Genomic DNA, 23090 nt, shown 5'->3' with positions numbered 1-23090 from the left:
AAATTAATTTAAAAAAAAATTTTTTTTTTTTTTTTAAGAGTATTGTTATTTCGGTATAAGTTTACAAATATTTGAACTTACTCAAAATATTGTAGCATGCGATACGTTTTTTTTATCAAGAGTTTGTATGATATATAATTGAGCCTAAAATAGATTTCCCCGAAAGTACTTTGCATACATATTTTCGTACAAAAAATTCAAGTTCAGTACACGCTTCATGTTATTTATTGGTATGGAACTAAAAGAAATGAACAAAAATGTTTCAAGTTTCATATTAACTATATTAAAATACGCTGAAAATAACCAATAAATTTTGTTTTTTTTGTTACAGCTAACAACATATTCTAGCTTTTATGGGGGGAATGAAAAATCGAGGCTCGTGACGTGAAAACCTATTTTGAAATTAGAGGGTTTTAGAAAAATTATTGTTAGAATGCAGAATTTCTCAATTTTTCACGTCCTGAAGTTAACGGGTAAAGATTATTACGACTACCGACTGAAATTTTTGAGTTGCGTAGAGCTGTACTGCAATCGATCGCATATTGTTTGTAAATTAACAGCACACTGATCTATACCGAAAATGTCTGTTTTGCAATACATTTTCTATCAGAGCTTTTGAGCAAAAAATATACTAATGCAGAATGCAGACTACCACAACGGCTCTACTCTACACTGGTTATTAAAGATCAAGTGAACGTAGTTATGTGGAAAGCAGCCAGTCAGCAGTTTAAAAAAAAGAGATTTTGATATTATCGGGTACAGTATGGTCAATATTATGTTTTGCTGACACATATTGAAAAAAAATTTCATTGAATTCACCGATTATTTGCATGCAGCGACTTGCAAATCAATACAGTGATGATTTAGATTTATTTTATACCACGCCGCTGATGATCAAGTCCTGTGTTTTAAAAACGCATTACCAATTAAAAATTCAAGTAATGATTAGTTCATCACTTTTGCTTTAACTTTTTACTCTTGTGTGTAAAATTATTTTTTAAATTTATTATGGTTTAATATCAATATTTATATTAAACCATGAAGTAAACTTTTTAACTTTCTTTTTAAAGCACTTTCATTTTTTTTCTCTTCCTCTTTTTAAAAACTTATATTTTCTTTTATTTACCTTTGTTTTATAAATGTAAATATCTATACTTGTTAAATATGTAATATTTCTTTTTATATATAAATACTATTTACCATCGTACACTTTTTTCGATGTTATTGTTTTTTTTTTATATTATGTTATTTTTGTTGTATTTTTTTCTTTCACTGGTTTTATTGTAATTATGTAAAAACTTCATGGAACCGTAAATAAATAAATAAAACATTCACTGACCTTAATATCTCTAGGCTGTCTTGCTTCCTGTCTTCTTGGGGCAGACCCTGGCTGATCAGCGTATACAAGATTCCTAACCGAACCTCGATATCTTGGCTCGAATACCACAGAAGGCAGAGCAAGCTGAGTAAGCTTCGAGTTGTACCTGTAATTAAAAAAAATACACATATTATATTATGCATACTGACAGTTATAAAGAAAATTTTTAGAAAAAATATTTTTAATACTAAGCATTTAACCGGTAAATGACCTATCATAGGTCGATTTAATCCGGCGTCAATGAATCCGATTGTTTGACAACCGCCATTTTTAAACGCTCACCACTTACAGAATTGACAACGTCGTTTCCTCTACCATTTATTCGCTGGAGTTTAAAGACTGATATATTGATAGATTTATTTATTTATTCATTCAAAATAACACACGTTTACTAAGTGAAATTGTTCAGGCTTAAAAAGGCTGTGCCCGTGTCGAGCCATAATTATTAACAATAAAAATACATAGTAAAATTAATTGGATTTCAATATAATGACATGTGATGCAATATAATAACAATCCAGAAAAAAAGGCATAAGTTATAAATTAATAATAAAATAAGTAAAACATCGATTGTTAAAAATGCTTTTTTTCGTAGGACTTTTTCAGTGTACAATACAAAATTTAAAGATATAGATTACACAAACATCACTCCGTCAGATTTAAAATTTACACTTAAAATGCATGATGTAACTTAGTAGACATTATAATAACAAATATGTACATCTCCCTTCCCCTTCTTATCCTCTCTTTAAGCATCCTTGCCTTACATTTAAAAATATTTATGAGAACATGAAAATGACATTTTTATATGTATAAACTTGTATGTATTTATTTAAAATGTAATATATTTTCTTGACTACATTTGTATACTTTGTGAAAATCTGTTATTGGATTTGAGTTTATACACTATATCTGTTTGTTTACTATAAATATGTATGTAGAACTGCTGGTTTCCGAAATAAAATAATACAATTTCAGAGAATACAAGTTTTAAAAAATAATCAGACATAAATATTTTTAAAAAATATACTAATTTAGATTCATACATAATCAAAAAAACAAAATAACAGTTTCATATAAATCAACAAAATAAAAGTATAATAGTAAAATATTAGTATCATTGAAATCAATAGAAAGATAATATTTGTATAAAAATATAATTGTAATGATAATTGAGATATGGTTTCTATAAACTCACTCTGCACTGTAATAAAAATAAAGACAAATAAATACTTTTCAAAATAAGATTGAGTACTAAATTAAATAATACATAATGAAAAAAACATAAAAATATCAAGATATATAAAAAGCAAATAAAAGTAAAATGATGGAAGAAACTCATATTTTTAAATTTATGCTGATTGCTAATCTTGAACTTAAAAAAAAATAACAACCTAAATTGCGTTGTTTTAGTAGTGCTTTGCGCCTAGGTTCAGACACATGGGTTTGAAATGCGTTCGGGTGTTTTACACCCAGGTTCATAGTTTGTGTAACATAAGGCACGTACAATACAGAAAGATATCCCTAGACATTTTTTTTCCAACGTTTGACTAAAGGTTAGTATATTTTTTAATTTTTCTCAAAAATGTTTTTTACAGGGTCGGATCGAGAACTTCAGACATTTCTAAATTTCCTAAATTCATAACGTAAAGAAATAAAATTTACTTTAGAAATAGAAAAAGATAAAAAATTAAACTTTCTTGACTTGTCTTTAACAATAAAAAATTTAAAAAATGATTTCGATATATACCGTACACCAACATATACAGACACAATTATTTATAATTCTTCAAATCATCCAATTGCCCATAAACATTCCGCATTCCATTCAATGATACATAGGTTAATTTAGGTTCTACTAGATGATACTAATTTTAAAAAAGAACTTAATACAATAAAACAGATTGCTCATAATAATGGATATAGTAAGAACTTAATTGATAAAATATTAAATCAAAAACAAAAACGCAAACTAATGAACAAATATTAATATTAGACTCCCACAGTAAATAAAGCAAACCCACGTAAACAATGGAGGCGGATTCTTTTTATAAATCACATTTTTTCAAAACAATTATCATTTTCCCTACCATCAAACATTAAATCGGCTTTCTACACAACTAATAAAATTGGAGTATTGTTAAAAAATCACAAAGACAAAGTCCATAAATATAATAAATCTGGAATATACCAATTAAATTGTAATTATTGCGATTCAATCTACATTGGAAAAACTAAAAAACAACTTTAATATTAGAGTACAAAAACATTTAAGATGCTTAAATAATAATCATTTTTCTGAATTCGAAATTCATCTGATAGAAAATAATCATAACTTCAATAAAGACACTGGATTAAAAGTACTTCATGTTGAAAATAAAATAACAAAATTAGACAACTTAGAAATCTTAGAAATTAAAAAAGCGATTCATAATAAGAAAACAATAATTCATAACCAAATATACAATATTTCTTTAAGTCCTCTCCTGGCTTACTTCGAAAATAAGGATATCAAATTACCACCCGTGTAATAAAAAACCACTTGATTTATTGGGTCCACGTGTAGTATTTAGTGAACATGATAGAAATAAAATAAAAAGGAATCAACAATGTTTGATTATGTCCAAATGCTTGCAGACTGGCTGGATTTCCTCCCTAGGGAGTTGTTCATATTTAAATTTATTTAAACAGATGGAAGATTTGAGGAAATGTGGATGTTCAAACATGGGCAGAATGGTGAATGTTACACAGTGTGTTAAGTGGCCACTTAAACCAGCCAATGACAGGTCATAAGCCCTGTAAATGCCTAGACTTCCATATCCCCTTCTCAAAAATTTTCCCTCTCTGTTGAAATAAATTTTAAAAAGGAATCAATTCATTAGTTACGTAAACCTTGACAAAGAAGCTTGTTTGCTTTGAAACCGGTCGGTGAAAAATAAAAATTAGTCGTTAAAAACAAAGATGTTTTATTTATTATATTTTATTAATGTTGTTTCCATTTGAGTCTCGGTTCATTTGAATTTTATAAATTGTTATTCTAAGAATGCTTTTATTATTTCTATTTCACATAGCTTCACAATTCATTGAATAAATGTGTAATTGTGAATACAAAAAGTAGGTAAATATCAGTATTAAACCACTTACGGGCTTTTTATGTCGACTGGTTTCGAGACGTACCAGTCTCTTCGTCAGGACACTCACTACACCAACATGTAAATATTAAAATACAATTTCACCTTTACCATCAGCGTAGTAGACGTAGTGCTTACGAAAAAATCAAAAATTTCATGCAGAGTTAAAGGGGGTAAACCTTATCCTAACCCCCACCTCTACACACTCTGCAACATATCGATAAATATTATTACCCTAATCCAAGTGCTTGTTTGGAAATAGTGATGTTTGCATTCCCTTTAAATCTGCATGAAATTTATGTTTTTTTTTCTACTACGTTTGACAATTTCAACACCAAGGGTTAACAACACCAATTACCTTTGATGTAAAAAGGCTGCACAAAAATAAACATTCAACAGATAGCCAACACAAAGCCAAGAAATGTGGATGTTTAAACATACGCAGAATGATAAATGCTACACAGTGTGTAAAGTGGCCACTTAAACCAGCCATTGACAGGTTTATAAACCCTTTAAATGCCTGGACCTAAACTTAACTATGTTCTCTTCTCATTTTTTTTCCCCTTCTGTCTTTATTAATTTTCTTACAAGCTGCGTTTAAATCTGGAATGTCATTTCCATGTTTGAAAATTTGCGACATTTATACCCGTATGCAGAGACAAACCTTAAGGTGAGGAAAGTACATTCTATTGTCTTCACCTTTGGGTTATTCTCTGCATTTGAAATTAGAATGGACTTTCCTCACATTAAATTTTGTCTATGCATACGGGTATTCGAATATTTATCGTTTAATCTCTTTAAAGCCGTAATGTGCGCTAATTATGTCCCCTTTGGCGGAGCTGGGTGGAAGTAACCCCCGCCGAGGATCAACCCTTAACCCGCTATCTAAGTGCTTATCTCGCTCAAGTGAACCCGTCAACTGCCTCCCGACCGACATCAAAGCTGACCCCGCGTGCATCTATCAGAGTAGTCATTAGCGGGTTAGAAAAGATTTTAATTGCTCGTAAAATCTTGATTCAAAACACAGGTCGTCAATGAAGTTAGCATGAATAAAAAATGTTATTTTACCAATCTGTCATTTAAACCTTTAATTAGTAAAATAAAAGTGTAAGAATAACAGTGGAAAAAATTAACCTAAATATAGCAAACGCAATGTAAATATTAATGCATCATCTAAAAAAAAAATAAAAAATAAATTTAAAAAATGTATTTTAAAAAACGCAGCAGCCTCCGTGTTGTAGTGGTTACGACACTTGAATCACAAATGGAAGATTCCGGGTTTGATTTCCGGAAAGAAAACGAAAAAAAATTTAAGCCTGGGTTTTTTTTGCTACGATTCACCACTGTAATTGGGCATCCAGGCATGGTTTAAAAAAAATATCTTCAATCCCTTTTGCTTCTGAAGAACCTCAAGGAGTCTATCTTGATCCATTGTTATTTTAATATTTTCGTAAGTGTTATCTACTATAAATGTTTTTCAGCATACACAATTCTGACTTTTTGCTGTTACGATATCAATTGTCTTCAACTTAAAATTGATAAAGTAATATTAGTATCTTTCTCACGTCAAAAACAACGAATTCCATTATTAATGCTTATCTCAGCCTTACATAATGTACGGATCTCAACATTTGTGATCTATCGTATATATTTTTCGACACATTCACATGAGAGGTCGTATTTCGACAGCATTCGATTTCGTTCATTTAATCTCCATACGAGTATGAACTCAAATCTAGCAAAAGCAAAGCATTGCTGGGTTCAGCTTGTCCATAATAAAAATATAAAAAAACATTAAACATATTTCGTCAGTATATGTATTATATAGATTAACTATTCAGCTCGTGGTTCAGATGTTAATTGAAATATATGTTAATTTAATAATTTTAATTTTTGGTACTGTTTAATAAGATGCATGGTTCCACTTTTTTTTATGCTGTATCCCAACTCAAAACAGGGCTCTTGACCTCATTGAGTTAGGGATTGGTTATAAATTTTATATTTGTAGCATCAAATTAGTGGTTAAAAACAAAGTTGTTTTGTTTATTTTATTAAATTAATCTAATCAGACCAATAAGCAAGACACGATTTAATTTTAATAAGATAAAAAGAGACAGTGATTATCAGACGATCATTTCCTATCCTCAGATTACCACACAGATACTGATAGTTTTTTCACACAGTACTACTACTGCTATCACGCCATTTCCCCGTAGGGGTAGGCAAAGAAAATGGACCGCCACACACGTCTATCCTGGCATACAATTCTAGCCTCTTCCACATTCATACATCTTTTCATACATGCTCTTCAGTTCTGTCTGCTTTTGACATGACTAGACTGAAGATTTTGGTTTATCTGATCATGCCACGTCTTTCTTGGTCGTTTTTGTCTCACGTTGCCGTTCATTTTTGCCATAAATACTTGTTTTACCATTCTTTCGTCGTTCATTCATTCTACGTGACTAAACCATCTTAGAGACCCTTTCTTAATCTTATCAATTATACTTGACTCAGACTTACACTCTCGCCTGATTTCATCATTCGTAACCCTGTCATACATTGATTCATGATTCATCCTTCCTCTGCCAGTTCTATGTTTTACTTCCATACATAAGTGTTGGGACTAAAACTCCGTTGTGCACTGCCAGTTTAGCTTCGATTGACAATTTTTTATTAGAAATTACTGTCCTTAGTGTTCCGTTCATTTTGTTGCCCGCATTCACTCTTCTTTAAACATCTTTTTCAACTCTTCCATATCTTGAAAACATGCTTCCCAGATACACAAATTTTTATACTTGTTCGAAACATTTGTTGTTTACATTTATTATGCAGTCAGTAACCTCACGATCCCTTTCAAATACCATCACCTTTGACTTTCGTTCATCGCCAATTCGCTCTCCGGGCATACATTATACATTCTAGAGACTATTTGCTGCAAATAAGCCTTGCTGCTTGTAATACAATAAATGTTTTAATTGGTTTAGACTGTATATAAAATAAACTAGTTAATTTGTGCACAACTACTTAACTACCGAATATTCCATGACAACCGGTTTCGAGACGTGCCAAGAATGTGAACGAAGCTAGTACTATATGAGTATAGATGCATGAGAGTTATGTTATCGTTGCCTACTTTAAGAAAAATGGTGAAAAAAAAAATTGAAAAATTGAGTGAAAAAATTGAAAGTGTAAGGAGATTCAAAATGGTATTTTTTGTTGCCTGTTCTTGCATTTTTGCGGCTTATTTGATTATTACGTGTCAAACAATCACTGTTTACATTTTTGGTACTCTGTATAATATCTGCATTTATATTCAGAGTTCAGTCAGTGGTGCGGACGCAGCACGCATTTTGAGAGAAACCTGAATCTGATTATCTGTTAAAACAAAACAAAAAATCTCCTCACTACAAATTTAAAACAAGAATTCCTAGCAGCAAAAATACACAGCCTGAAAAAAATATTTCAGGACAACTGAAAAACCAATTTCGTAATTTCGATTTTCAGGTTTTCATAAAAAAGTTCGTTAAATAAATCATGATGTTTTACTAAATGTTATGAAATATTTGTAAATAACGACTTACTGGTTTTTCTATGTCTATCGGTCTCGAGACGTACCTATCCCTTCATAAGAACATCAATCAAACCATCATGCAAAATCCATTTCATAATGAAATATTTGTAAAAAAAACTTAAAAGTAAATATTTCAAATTAGGCATTCTTTACAAAATAATGTTCCTTTTATTAATAATTAAGCAAACTTTCAATATAGCCCATTAAACGATGCTCCATTGTAATGGTCATTCTAAACCTATTAAACTCACGCCTCTTCCTTCATCTCCTCCCTCTTTTTTAACTACTTCTCCCACAACACAAAATATTTTCAAAACATCAGTGCATGTAAGGGTTGCTTATTAAAATGCGTATCGAGTTAGTTTAATATTTTTGCGGAACAACTATGATGAAAGTGTGTAATGGGTTTTGCATGTTGGTTTTATTAGTGTCTTGACAAAGAGTCAGGTACGTCTCGAAACCGGTAGACATAGAAAAGTCGGTAAGTCGTTGTTTATAGAAATATTTAATAACATTTTTTATAATGTTTTACCACTCAGTTAACGCTTTGAATATTAATACATGATGTTTTTCTACTTTTCCTAAATAATTTTATAAAGCCAACAAAATTTTGTTGTTTTTTGAAATGGAAACCGATGAATTCTTTAGTATTTTTTTATCTGCTTGTTTTATTTCTACGTATAATATGAATAACGAATAATGATGATATTATTTATGTCCCGAATTGAGTTGTTGTAACTCCTGGGAATGTAACTCAGCGTATTATACTTTTACAATACTTTGTGTTTTATGATTTAAATTTATTTAATAAAAAATAGTGAAAGTTAATAATTTTAAACTCATCTTTCCGCATCTAATGCTGCATAGGGCACTGCATCGGTACACCAATCGCAGCGTATCTTGAACATTTTGTTACATAAAGATAAGATGATCAGTTTTACGCTTTAGGTACCAGTCAAGGGACTAAGAAATATTCTAGTGTAAAAAAACACTTTTGAAATAAATATTTCACATCAACCAAAGTCGAGAATCAAACCCGAGCCCTTTGCATGGTAGGCAAACGCGCTGACCATTACGCCACGATGCCAACAAAGACACTTTTCCAATTTTATTTGAAAAACAATACTGGTCCATCAGCTTTCGAATATAACGAATATTACCAATTTTCAGAAAAAAAAGTGAGGAACTTGTAATATAACATTTTTGTAATAATGGTGATGAACAAAAAAATTATCAATTACCTTAAAACATGGTAAGATAGACAAGTGCGGTTTGTCCAATAAGTGATTCAATTAAAATATTTTTGATGTGAAAGTGAATGATACACCGTGTGTAAAGTATTCACTTAAACTAGCAAATGATAGGTCATAAGTCCCGTAAATGCCTAGACTTCCATATTACCTTCTCTAAAATTTTTTCCATCTCTTTTATAATTTGTTAATCTTAATGAGTCCCTCTGGGGTGAAATCCAGTCTTTTGTCTACAAACATATGGGACAAACTCAAATCATTGAAATATATTGTTATAAATCCTATATTGATTTATTATTTATGTAATAGTTATCTTATACATTTTTTAAATTTTTTAATATTTTTTACTTATTATTATTTTTTTACATATATACATTTTTTTTTTTTTTTTTAATTTTTATCCCTCATTAATTACATTTTTGTTATTTTCTTGGGTTAACCTTTTCTTTTCTTTTATTACTTTCTTACTTTCTTATTTCATTTACATTTTTTAGACCTTAATTTTAATATTTACTTTTAATTTTCTTACTTTTTTTTTTTTTTTTTTTTTTTCCTGTAGATATGAATTGAAATTCTCGATTTACTTTACCTTGTTTAATTTATTTTTTTATCTTGTTTTGATTACATTTATGAGCACACACTATTTATATATGTGTCTATTATTTAATTTTTTTTCTTATATTTAAAATATATTTAAGTAAATTACTATTCTTTAATTTTAATTGTATTATTTTACTCTATTTTCTTACTAAAAAAAAAAAAAATCTTTAAACCATTTTTATGTTTATTATTTTATACGTATACAGTATTATGTCTGTACTCTTCTTATTTGATTATTAATTAAAACTAATGTCTGAGCACCCGATGACAAACTATTATTGAATAGTTTATCGGGACAAAATATATCTTAATACTTTGTTTTCTTTATAATGTATTAATATTGTAATAATATGTATATTTTATTGAATAAAGACTCTAAAAAAAAAAAAAGTTCATATTTACATAAATTGAAATAGTCGAGTTTGTACGCAGGATAAAAAAAACATATTTTAGGCTAATAAGGATGTTAAGATAATGTTTATACATGATCTTTATGAAATTTATTTCTGATCAATTTCAGTAGCTAGTAAGAATTATTTAAATCAAACCTTTTTATGGCATTGTATTTGAAGTTTGAAATTAAGTTCGCGATAAGCTTTTTTAAAACATTCTACAAACGATAAATACAACGCGGTAAAAAGGGTAGGTTTTAACAGATTGGAGAGCCAGGGAGGGAATTAAAGGAAATAAGAGGAAGAGAGTGACCCAAAACGTGCCAAGGTTTCCAAAAATATAGGTCGTGGACGCAATGCGGAGAGAAATATAGTTTTGGGGGTGTATTTAGTAGAATTGGTTCTGTAACTGCAAACTTAATTGTAATACATTACCCATATTCTACCCCTTTACGCAATGAAAAATGCCTTTACCCTTTTTTACAGTCATAAGCAAATATTGGATATCAGTATTCCTAAATTATTAAGCCACCACCTAATTTAAAGCATGTTCTAATATAAATAAAATAGTTTTAATCAATGACGTATAAAATAAGTTATTTCTTTACTTGGTGCATTTAAGATATGGCCAATGTATGGCTCTTCCCTCAAAAATTTAGAAAAAAAAGATGGAAAATTTAAATTCAAATATCATTTATGTGAGAACGAGATATGCATATTTCCTTAGTTCGTATTTATTGATGTGTTTTAGTTTTGAAACATTTACCGAAAAAGAGAGTTATTATCATTGATTTTTTTTATTAATTTATTTGTAAAAGACAAGTATTACAATAAAACGCCCCTTGTTGAAGTGGAATATAACATAATAGAAAATCAAAGCATGCATATTATTACAGAATACTTCAAATAAAAATTATTACATAAACATAAATGATAATACACATTTGGACAACACGGTTAATAGTAATATGTAAATCTATGCAATTTTATTAATTAAAAAAAATATTTAATTAACTAATTAGTGATTAAATAGTGAGTATAATGAATAACCACGAAGTTAGTCTAAAGTAAAAATTAAATAAAAGCTTTTTTTATATAATTCAAGTAACAAAACATATTCCATAGGAAATGAAAATTAAAAAGCTGAATATATATAAAAATAGAAATAAACGTATTTGTTTATAAATTACCTTAAATCAATATTATTACTCAATGGGAAATTCTGTTGATAACAGAAATCAGATTGAATTAAGAATGAAACTGCATTTTTTCAAATAGAAATATTATTCTTCAAAGGCACTCCAGCCCATGTCGACCCTTGGGTTCTGCTAACTTCCCCTCCAACTCTTTATGTCTTCTGCTGCAACCTTCCAGTTAGAGACTTCCGGTAGTTAGGATTCATCCTTTTTTATATTGTCTACCCATCGCAACCTCGGTTTACCCTTGGAGAATAAACTCAAAGGGTCTACCGGCTTTTCTTTTGCCTTCTGGATGCCCATCTGAGGCTCTTTTTGGTACTCGCGACGGTGACATTCTCTGCACATGTCCGGCCCATCTAAGCCTATTTATTTTATTTGTACAGAGAGTCTGGGAGCTATATAGATGTTGTATAGCTCATCGTTAAATCTTATTCCCGAGAGCCTCGATTATTTATTATTTATTTATGCTTTATTAAGTTGGTTCATAACATTTTAAGAACTCATATAAACTTTTAATAATATTACAAGTTTTTTATCAAATTTTCTCAATTACATATTTTTTCAAATTAACTTTAAATATTTCGATTTTTTCTATTTCTTTTATTTCTTCAGGTAACTCATTGTACAGCTTCAATCCCTTGTACAATGAGTTTTGAGATTCTGTTTTTTTCCTCATTGGTAGGTAATCTTATCTTTTTTTTACCCCTTGTTTCATATGTATGACATTGTTGGTTAAATTTTATTATTGTTTTTATTTTATTCATCCCCTTAATTATTTTATGTATAAAAATTGCCACATTATATTTAATGTGTTGCTTTACTGTGAGCAAGCCAATTTCTTTGTGCATTCTTTCTACATTAGAATATATCTTTTTTTTGAGTAAAATCCTCATTGCCTTATTTTGAAGAATTTGTGTTTTTTGAATTTCTCCTTCATTTATGATTATGATGGGAAGATAAAGATGTCATACCTTAACCATGACGGTAAAGTTGAAGATAAGTTCTCTTGAGCGATTACGAAGATACACTACCGACCCCCTCCTCTTCAAGTTTTAGGTAGGTACATCGATATGAAACAAGGGGAAGCATACGTCACGGTACAAATATCTACATACTTAAGTGACATAGCTTCAGTATGACGTCATACGATCTGTCGATCGACTACAAAGATTCACTACCGATCTCCCCCACCATCAAGTTTTGATGTAAGTAAATCTGTTTGTACCGACGGGTCTAGAACCCAAATTAAAATTGACAAAAATTTTGTTCCACAGAGCAATTTTTTTTTTTTACGATTTATTTAAATTTTTAATCTTTCACTTGGCACTTTTTTTTATTAATCGAAATAATTTAAGCCTTTTAAAATATGAGAGAGAAATAAGTAAATTTTAAAGTCAAATTAAATTCCGACATAACTGTCAGTTTTGAAAACGAGCGGCTAGATGAAGTGGCTTGACTGGCTAGATGCCTGCTCTATTAACATACAAGAGCATTTAGCCCTAAAAGGATACCACTGTTGAAAATAAATCGAATAATTATATTTTTTCCATCTGTTTTACTATATTTCTGAGTGCACGTATCGAGAGTTGGCCTTATAATCGCTCAGTTAATAAATTCAGACAATCGTTAAGTATAGAGTTTTGCTAATTGTCAAAATTCATATAAAAATCATATTTAAGCGAGCATTTGTTGCTTGAATTAGGATTTTTTGGAGTTTTAAATCGCTTTGAAGTAGGCATTTGTTATCACAAAAGCCTATTTAAAATATAAATAAGAACTATTTTAAATGTTAATGAAGTAAGGAACGCGGAGTAAAAATTTCGGGGTCATTGATTGGTTATATTCCATCATATGATGTTGAGATGACAAGTAAGTAGAACATACCGAGGTAGATACAGAAGTTAAGTATACCTTCTCGATATGTTTATCTGAAGATAGCGTTCATAGGCTAGGATTGTATGCCAGGATAGACGTGTGTGGCGGTCCATTCTATCTGCCTACCCCTACGGAGAAATGGTGTGATGGTAGTAGTAGTAGTAGTAGAAGATAGCGTTATAATTGATGCCTAGGTTTCTCGATTAGATTGACTTCTAACGTCTCACTATAAAATAGGTCACCATTATACTATGACAATTTGTATGTAAGTACCGGACAAATTCCTTTTATGACCGGTAAGGATCGGAAACGTTATTCTGGTCCGAGAGACATTTGAATCAGAATACATGGACCGGCATCCGAAGGTTTTAAATTTGTAATTTTATTTATAAAATACCATTCCAGAGGTTTGTCGTATATTTTTGTTGTACCAATAGAACATTCCAGTTCATAGAAACATCTTCAAACATTCCATTGCTTTGTACCGGACAAGAAGGGCGCTATCCCCTTCCGAGAGGGGCGCTATTTCGGCAAGCTTCTTCAAGAATCTTCACTCAAATTTTTCAAAACTTTTCCTATATTATTGGAATACTATATCCATTTATTTAGATGTTGGGTCCTCAAACAATATCATTTCAATAATGAATTCAAATATCATTATAGACAAATCGTTGTTAACTTGGTAATTAGATACTGACCTAGAATTTACTCTGTATTATTAATATTCACTGGAATAATGGCTTAGAACTTTGAACGGGTTAATATTAATGAGGTGAGGTTAACTTAATTTAATTATATTTTAATACTACAACATTTTATGTCATTATACATGATTCATAAACATGTAACACTCTAACCGGCATTGACTGCTTATTGTCTTAAGGATTATTTAATTATGTCTCTTATAATTAACTGTATCACCTGCATATCAATAATGGTCGTAACTTTTAATTTACTAATTCTATTACATTGGTATATTTTGTTAATGTTTATATATGATTAAATTCCATTATTGAAATTAGTCTTTTCATTGGTTGAACGAAAGGGTCTTAGAAAGTTAATGTTCTAATATATAAATGATTTAATTGTTCGACGGAGTTATTGACGTTTGGGAATCTACACACTAACTTGAGACGTAAAAGATCTTGCCGCTACTTGAAGTTAGCCGATGTTAGACAAAGAAACGTGCGGAGATAAGGGCTGGTTTGTTATTTAATACATCCATTACCTGCAAGCGATATCCTGAGCCGCGATTCTGTAACTATGTTCCTTAACTTAAGGCGACTATTAAGGATCAAATCCTTAGTTAAAGACGTTTGCGATTCTCGATCAAATATTTGACAGATGAATGCCTTCCGCGAAGGTCAAAGTCCTTAAAACATTTCTTAACTTAAGGCGGTTATTTTACCCGACGCTAACGCTAAGGATTTTGTGCAATTTCGTTTTGAACAGAAAAGTATTCTAAATACATAGTTCATTTCGCATACAAACGTAAATTAACATTGTTTGTTACTTTATTCTGTATTTTCGTCATTATTAATTGCTTTCTACGTAAAATAATTACTATGTTTTATGCTTTTGTCAAACTTTGTATTTCAAATATTACTATTTTTATGTTTTTAAATATTTTTTATTGCATTGTTTAATTACTATAAAAAAGAACCTTGTAATCTTTTACAAAATATTTTCCTTTATCTTTCTTATTTTACACAAAAATATTAAAACTGTCTATTTATTATATGAACAAAATTCATAAACATTTCTTGTATACCCACGAACAGGCCATGCCTTTGTGAGATTTTTTTGTTACTATTTTTACTGTTAATATGTAGTTCGTTTCCTTGCTGTGTAATTATTCTTTACTTTTTTAATACTCTGTTTAAAAAAAAAACTAAAAATGGTTGATAACGAACTCATGTAAGGAATACCTCATAAAGTTGATTTATGGTAGATATTCACTTTACATCGAGTTAACTTAATGATCGCTTATGTATTTAAATGATTGTTTTCTTACAAATATTTTTTATCAAAGAAATGAACTTTAATCTAATAATATCAACCACATCGAAGTTTGCATACAATTAAAGGTTTTTGACATACGGCAGTGTTATGGTATTATTAACAATGCATTGTTATTTCATTATAGGATTATAGATGTGAAAAACTGATTTGGCTTTATTTTATGTTTTTTTTATTATGTTGTGTATATTTCTTTGTATTGCTGTTGTTTTTCTTAATAAACAAAATAAAAATAAAATAAATAAAATAGATAAAAAATATTTATATAATGGCGGCAGAATATTAGAAGGAACAAATTCTTTGAAGCCCCATTATAGGCTGTAAAGAAATAGTCAAAACCCTTTAGAGTTGGAGAAACAACAGTTGCAAAATTTATTTAGAATATCTAGGGCCACAATTACTACAATTTTGACTTTTGAGCGTTTATTTCTTACTTCTATGGCTAAAAAATAAAACCATAGACAGTAAACGCGGTATTTCCAGTAGCCAAATATAATATTAAGGATTTATTCTTATCACAAGTTGTAAGGATCTTTCCTTATCAACAGTAGATCGAGAATCAATTTTTTTTTTAAGACATCTTTTGCAGGGGATAAAATCCCTACTTAAGGATTCCTTAAAAACGGTAAGGAAAGTTATAGAATTGCGGTTCTGGTCCCACACTAATATCTGGCCACCACTGATGACCCCAACGAGGAAACGAGGACAAATTATTGGAACGGTAAAACTTAGAGCCTCAGTATTTATGCACATTACTATTATATCGGTTTAAGTTTGATTATTACTGAAATTTACAAGAAAGTATCTATCAACCATGAAATGCTTTTAACTTCTTCGTGAGTGAATTTTTATATGACTTTTTCTGTATACATTGATTTGACGGTTTTATTGTATTGTATTTTTTTTTAAATGCAACCAGGCAATAAATATTTTTTTTGTAAATCAAGTATTGTCAAATATTTTAGTAAAAATAATTATAATTACATTTAAATCACGTATGAAATGTTACTTCCTAAATATTTAAGTATTTTTGTTTTTCCTCCCTCTTTCTTTCCTCTTAACTTCCTCCTCTCTTCATAGTATAGTGTAGTTATTTAGTAATTTTTGACATCTAAAAAAAAAAATGTATTTTATTTTTTATTCTTTAGTGAAATTATTAATTAATCAACAATATATTCATATATCACTGATTTAATTTGGCTTAATTTTATGTGTTTTTATGATGTTGGGTATATTTTTTTTACAATATTTGAGTTTGTCCAAATATTCATAGACAAAAGACTGGATTTCACCCCCTCGGGGTCATTAAGATAAACAAATTACAACAGGGATGGAGAATAACTTAAATAAGGGAATATGGAAGTCAAGACATTTACAGGGCTTATGACCTGTCATTGGCTGGTTTAAGTGGCCACTTTACACACTGTGTAACATTCTCCATTTTGCCTATGTTTGAACATCCATATTTCTTCAATTTTTCAATCTGTTGATTTTAGTGAAGTTAAAGAGCTGCAACCTTTATTGTAGCGAAGAGATACACCTCACTGAATTATTTCACATACTAGGCAACGCCTGAAAACGTTAGGTTTCATCAGAGATCATCAGCGCCAGTGATCTTACACACACCTTCTTGGGACTACACAAACCTGCTTGTTGCTCTGAACTCGGCCCAATTATAACTTTTAGATATACGCAGAGGTAGGAATGGATATAAAACTTGGATTAATTTATACCTAAAGATTCTAGTGTTCCGCTTTCATGATAACGCACAGGATATCTCTGCAGAAGTATAAAGGTTGGTAACATTGTTTCAGTGTTCTGTGGTCTTGAATAATATTTTATAAAACAGAAAATGCTTAGTTACTTTTTTCTTCCTTAAAATAATAAGGCCGGCGTGTGTGACTTGAACCCACAGTACTCATAAACCACAAATTTGACGCACTTCAAAACTATTAAAATTTCATAAAATTCCGTTAATTTTGCATTAATGCTTGTAAGCACGACGACGAAGTAAACAAAATGAAAATAAAGACAGTAATATAGAAAACAAATAAGAATTAAGTATGGTTAATTTCTGATCGCCATCTGCACGTTCTGTTTGTGTTGGCAACATTATCGTAGTCCTATCTGAATTTTGGCACCGTTAAGGGTAGAAAATGGCGAAAAACATCCCCTACCCTCACAATCTTCCGTTTAATTGGCCTAACCTCCGGAGAGAATTCCAGACAGCTCCAAAATGAACACAACTTTAATTTGCCTTATTTATTTGAAAACGTAATTTATCTCATCGTTTGTACTTACTACAAAAGAATATTTTAATTTCACAGCTAAACGTCGGTTTTCTCATTAATTAGGACTAACTAGCTCTAATTAACATTAAAATAAAAAACGATTTCTTTTGATTCGGTAAGAACAAAATTATTTTTTTCAAAAATAAGTTGTATAACAAAGAAAATAAAATTGTATTCTTTACCTATTTGTAAAAAATACATGTTTGAGAAGCACGAAAAACAAAATTTACATGCAGCATTTTAATGCCCATTCCCATTAATTATAAATAAACTTATTAAATTTGTTAAAATATTATCTTCACATCTTATTTATTACTTGTTTGAGTTAACGATCGAAAATGTTATCTCGTGAAAACAAAAGAGTATTTGTAAAATATTCTTCTTTATTAAAAATTAAAATGTGTTTTCTGGATAACCGTTTTTCACTTGAAAAATCGCTTTTATTTCGTTGTTTACAATATGATGGCTGAAAAAATATGTTCAATAGAAAAATAGAAAAATGCATTTAACCTAGCATAAATACTTATGTCATATCAGACCATGCCCCTAATACTTCACGATTTGTGTTAATTTTTAACTTGATGATCATTTTAAAACATAGTCATAAACATGTAGAGTTTTGTAGGGACATGTTTTTTAATATTTTATTTTTTTAAATTTTGTATAAAATCATTTCTCCACAAAATCCATATTGATTTTGAAAACAAGATTAATTGTTCTAAATCCATTTCATATATCTTTATCGGTATTCGTAGTACGTGATATTTTCCTATTGTAACAGTCACAAAAAATGCATTTGTGCAACACTGGACTCAAGAAGAAGGCTAAGTAAACAAGCAAGTGAATACATGATAAAAATACAAAAATTGTTACCCCCAATTCGTTCAGATTTAATATTTCAAAGGCACTTAAAAAAATAGTAAAGTTTTTAGTATTTAATAATACCTCGATAAAAAAGCTTGCGTAGCTTTGAAACCATTCGGTAAAAAAAAATAAACAGTCAAAAGATGTTTTATTTTAATTTGTTTTTTTTTATAAAACAGCATTTTTTAGGCGGGAACAACAAGAAAATATTTAAATTCCGTTTCTCATTTATATATCTAAAGTTTATTTTACTCTCAGAGTAATAATGCGCCAAACATTAAGAAGAGATTTAATTAAATATTACTCACCACGGTGGCATGCCCCCAATAAAGACATCGGAATTTTCAGGAAATTTTCCAAAGTCGAACTCTTTTCCTCTTGACGTTTTTGTTTGAGCTGTTCCATCTACACTGAGGGACGTGTGTTCATCCCTTCGTGACACCTAGAAAAAAAAAACATCAAATTATGTAATCCATTTTAGTAAATTTTAAAAAATACACTTTATTTTAGTATACATCGGATTAAGAACTGCGTCATAATCTTGAGGTAGCGTCGCGGACTCGCAGATAATTAAAACTTGCTTCAAGTAAAAGGGTTACTCAAAATTATAAATACGCCATATTTTTTTTTCTACAACAGTTCCTTTTAAAATGGAATTTAAATATACTACATAAAAGGCTTTGATCGATTCACTTTTGAAAACTTTTTTCTTCCATTTTTGCGTCTAACAGTGCAAAGTGCATTTAATTTATACACCGACCGCGGAGTATTTTGATATATTTTTGAAATTAAAGTTTGATAAATAATCTTTCGCTTCAGGTAAAATATTCGAGAATTTTTGCAGACGGGCTGGATTTTCTCTCTAGGGAGTTATTTAGAACTTAATTTGTTGCAACAGAGAAGGTTACAAAATGACATGTCATAAGCCATTTAAATGCATAAACTTTTATGTTCCTTTCTTAAAATGTTCTGTTGCAAAATATTTAGTTCAAAATATTATAGTGAAAAAACACTTTTAAAAAATATATTTTAGGACTGAAAAACTGCACACTAAGGTGAGCCGATATTTTTTTTCCGAATTTTGAAATTAAAGGGGTCTGAAAAGTTGCCTTTTGGATTACTCAGAATGAAAAAAAATATCCAAAAAATATTTGATACCACTTTGGGCCTTTTAATGAGCCACTATTTTTTTCAATATTCGCTAAGCGCTCAACGGAATTAGTTCCGCGGAGTGTAAACTTTTTGCATTTCGGTAGTTGTAAAACGTGTTTGAATTTGTAATGTGATTAAATTATATCTTTTCTAAAAAAAAAATATTGTATCATTATAGATAATTAATAAAATGTTCAGACAGTTAAACATTTTAAACCTCGGTTGAGGGCCAAAAGTAGTTTGAAATATTTTTTTAAATACCTTTTACGTTCAATTTGACACAAAATGCAACTTTTTAGACCTCTTTCCCTTTCATGTATAAAAAAATATAAAAAAATTCATACGTCATTGGCCCACTCTACTATACACTGACACAGAAACCCCTTGTTTGTGCTGGACCTATTAATGCTATTTATTCCTCAAGTTATATTTTTACAAAAATATAATCATTTTTTTCAAAAAACACTTTTTATTTTGATATTTCTACCATCACAAAATAGAGTAAATCCTTAATTACTTGGACTTGCATCACTTCCACAAACCCCAACCATAGCTTCTTCCCTTAACCGCGTATGGTGCGTATCGCTTCGTTTACGTTTTTTTTATCTCCTTCAGTAGGAGAGGGGTAAGGATGTGTGGAAGGGATGCTAGTCCAATACATTGAAGATTTACTCCATTTTCAAAATTTTTTTTTTTTTAAATGTCGGCAAATAAAATTATTTTTTAATGAGGAATGTCTTTTGTCTGCTGAATGTCTGTCTATGAGGAATGTCTGTTGAAGTTTTGTGGTTTGGCTCTGAAACATAATGTATACAAAATATGTTGAGTTTGTAAAAATGTTTTAAGACAAAAGACTGGATTTCATCCCGTAGGGAGTCAGTCATAATAACAAATTACAACACGGATGGAGAACATTTTGCTGATAATCTAAAAATATTATGATAAAACCAACTGGTTCCAGAAGAAGTTGAAAAATTTGAAAATTGTTTTTAGGTGTTGCCTAGTATGTGAAATAATTCAGAATATATATGAAATAATCAGATGAATCTCTCTACGCAGCTCTTTTATTTCACTAATTATCAACAAACAAAAGATTTGAAGAAATACGGATGTTCAAACAAAAGAAAATGGTGAATGTTACACACTGTGTAAAATGGCCACTTAAACCAGCCAATGACAGATCATAAGCCTTGTAAATGCCTTAAATTCCATATTTCCTTAACTTAAATGTTTTTCATCTCTGTCGTAATTTGTTAATAGTGTATATAGTTTGCACGCATGTATGTAAAGTAAATTATAGTTTGATTGTATTGGCGATAAAATTGTCCAACAGTAACTCAAAAAACTGTTTAAAAAAAACTAAATAATGAAATATAACTGAATTTTTTTAACTAGAATCTTAAAAAGTATTTCTAACTTAAAACGTGAATTTTTTTAATTAAAAACCAGACGAGAATATCAAAACAATATCGTGTACAAATTACAAAACGAAGCAAAGACTAAACATAGGACTCCTAAAGACTAAACATAAGACCTTACAAAAGATGTTAAAAACATTACAATTAACAACAAAATATGCATTTTTAAAAAACAAAACTAATTTGGTTAATGAATGTCACCCGCACGGGTTTATAAATAAATAAACTTAAAAAAAAAAAACTCAAAAGTATTATGTTATATTTTTAGATGACATTTTTTATTTCGCAGTACGTACGGGTATAAGAGTATCAAGGAAACCAGACGTCACTATTTCAGGCGCCACTTCCTGCTTTAGTAAATTTACTTCCTCCTCAACCGGATGTGGGAATACTGCATCTATCGACCGTATAAACTTGTTTTATTATTTTTTTTGCAAATCAAATTGCATTCCTGTTTTTTGCCTTCACGCCTCCATTTTTATCAGAAAACATATCACGAATTCCGTAAATTGCGTTTATATGAGTAAACCTAATACTATTAAAAAAAAATGAATACGTCTTGGAAAAAGGATAAGAAGATTTATTAGTCTAAATCAAAAAAAAAATACTGTGATTTATTATATTATAATTTATGATTAGTCATAAATTGAACGACAAAACATTATCAAATTTAAGTCTATCAAAAATAAAAAACAATGTTTTGAGCTTTGGAAAGCATAGATCTTTCTATCTACAAACGCAAAAAGCGTCGCATATAGTATATATACCGAATTTAGTGTATTGAGATAATTTATTAGGTACACGAAGGTAAAGCAATGAATCTTACGCATCGGGGACTGTGAAATATTGTAGTGTTTAGCCAGCTTTGAAAAAATATTTATAGTCGACCTTGCCAGGATCCAGCCTAGGACTTCAAGTATTGTAGTCAAATGCACATCTACAATTGATTTTATTTTTTTAAATTTTTACCTAAGATATGTCATGATTTTCCGAATGTTTGAATTTGCTGTTTACAATATTGATGTGCCATATGTGTTTTTTTTTTAAATATATTTTTAATGTATCTATCTGATCCTATAGTTATGGTGATATACTCATGTGTCTGTGTCAAGTAATTGCTAGTCCTATCTAAACATAGGATTTTTAGTCCTATAGAATTGGACTTATATCTCAAATAATGTACTTTAAAATTATGTATGTTAATAAATAAATAAATAAAACCTGTTCGGGTGCTCAATCACAGATGTTTTTCACGTCGATCAAAAGTCCTTAACCAAAACTTGCCATATTTTTTTTTATCATTTAAGTAATAACCGACAAGTGCGGCCATTGTGATTGAGTTGCAGGATTCACATAGTGAACTGTATATATCATCCGTCCGGATACAAATAATTTACGCATAGGTACAAAAAAAAATTAGTAACATACTGGATTTTAATGATCACTAAAAATGTAACCATTTAATTACAATATTTTGAGTTTGTCCAAATGTTTGTAGACAAGATACCGGATTTCACTCCTTAGGGAGATAAACAAATTACAGCAATGATGGAGAACATTAGAGGAGAAGAGAAGAAGAGCATATTGTTCAGATGTTTATTGAAATATATGTTAACAAATTGCAACAGGGATGGAGAATACCTTAAATAAAATAATATGGAATTCTAGGCATTTACAGGGCTGACCTATCATTGACTGGTTTATGTGGCCCCTTTACACACTGTGTAACATTCCCTATTTTGCCTATATTTAATCATCTGTATTTCTTCTAATCTTCCATCTGTTGACTTTTGTAAGTTAAAGAGCTGAGACTTTTATTGTTGTGAATAGATTCTTGTGATATAATTATTTCACATACTAGGCAACGCCTAAAAATTATTTACCAATTGTTAAACTTCTCCTTGAACCAGTTGGTTTTATTTATTTATTTATTTATTTATTCACACTTTA

The 23090-nt window shown here is 29.7% G+C and overlaps 1 protein-coding gene across 1 annotated transcript in view; it reads right to left on the bottom strand.

Annotated features, from left to right (window-relative positions):
- Positions 1 to 19012, bottom strand: part of LOC148276407 (neurexin 1-like) — a gene marked incomplete at both ends in the record, with an annotated part of 142569 nt that extends 123557 nt beyond the window's left edge. Inside the window, 2 exons of the mRNA XM_088234309.1 lie at positions 1340 to 1484; positions 18879 to 19012. Coding sequence (XP_088090435.1) covers positions 1340 to 1484; positions 18879 to 19012 — 279 coding nt within the window. The remainder of the gene's footprint in view (positions 1 to 1339; positions 1485 to 18878) is intronic.
- Positions 19013 to 23090: the final 4078 nt, after the last annotated feature.

This window comes from Micrasema longulum, unplaced genomic scaffold (genome assembly GCF_059751315.1).
Source record: "Micrasema longulum isolate JH-2025_06_02 unplaced genomic scaffold, ASM5975131v1 h1tg001223l, whole genome shotgun sequence".
Taxonomy (NCBI): domain Eukaryota; kingdom Metazoa; phylum Arthropoda; class Insecta; order Trichoptera; family Brachycentridae; genus Micrasema; species Micrasema longulum.
The sequence above is the reverse complement of the archived record's forward strand: the minus strand, read 5'-3'. Positions and strand labels throughout refer to the sequence as shown.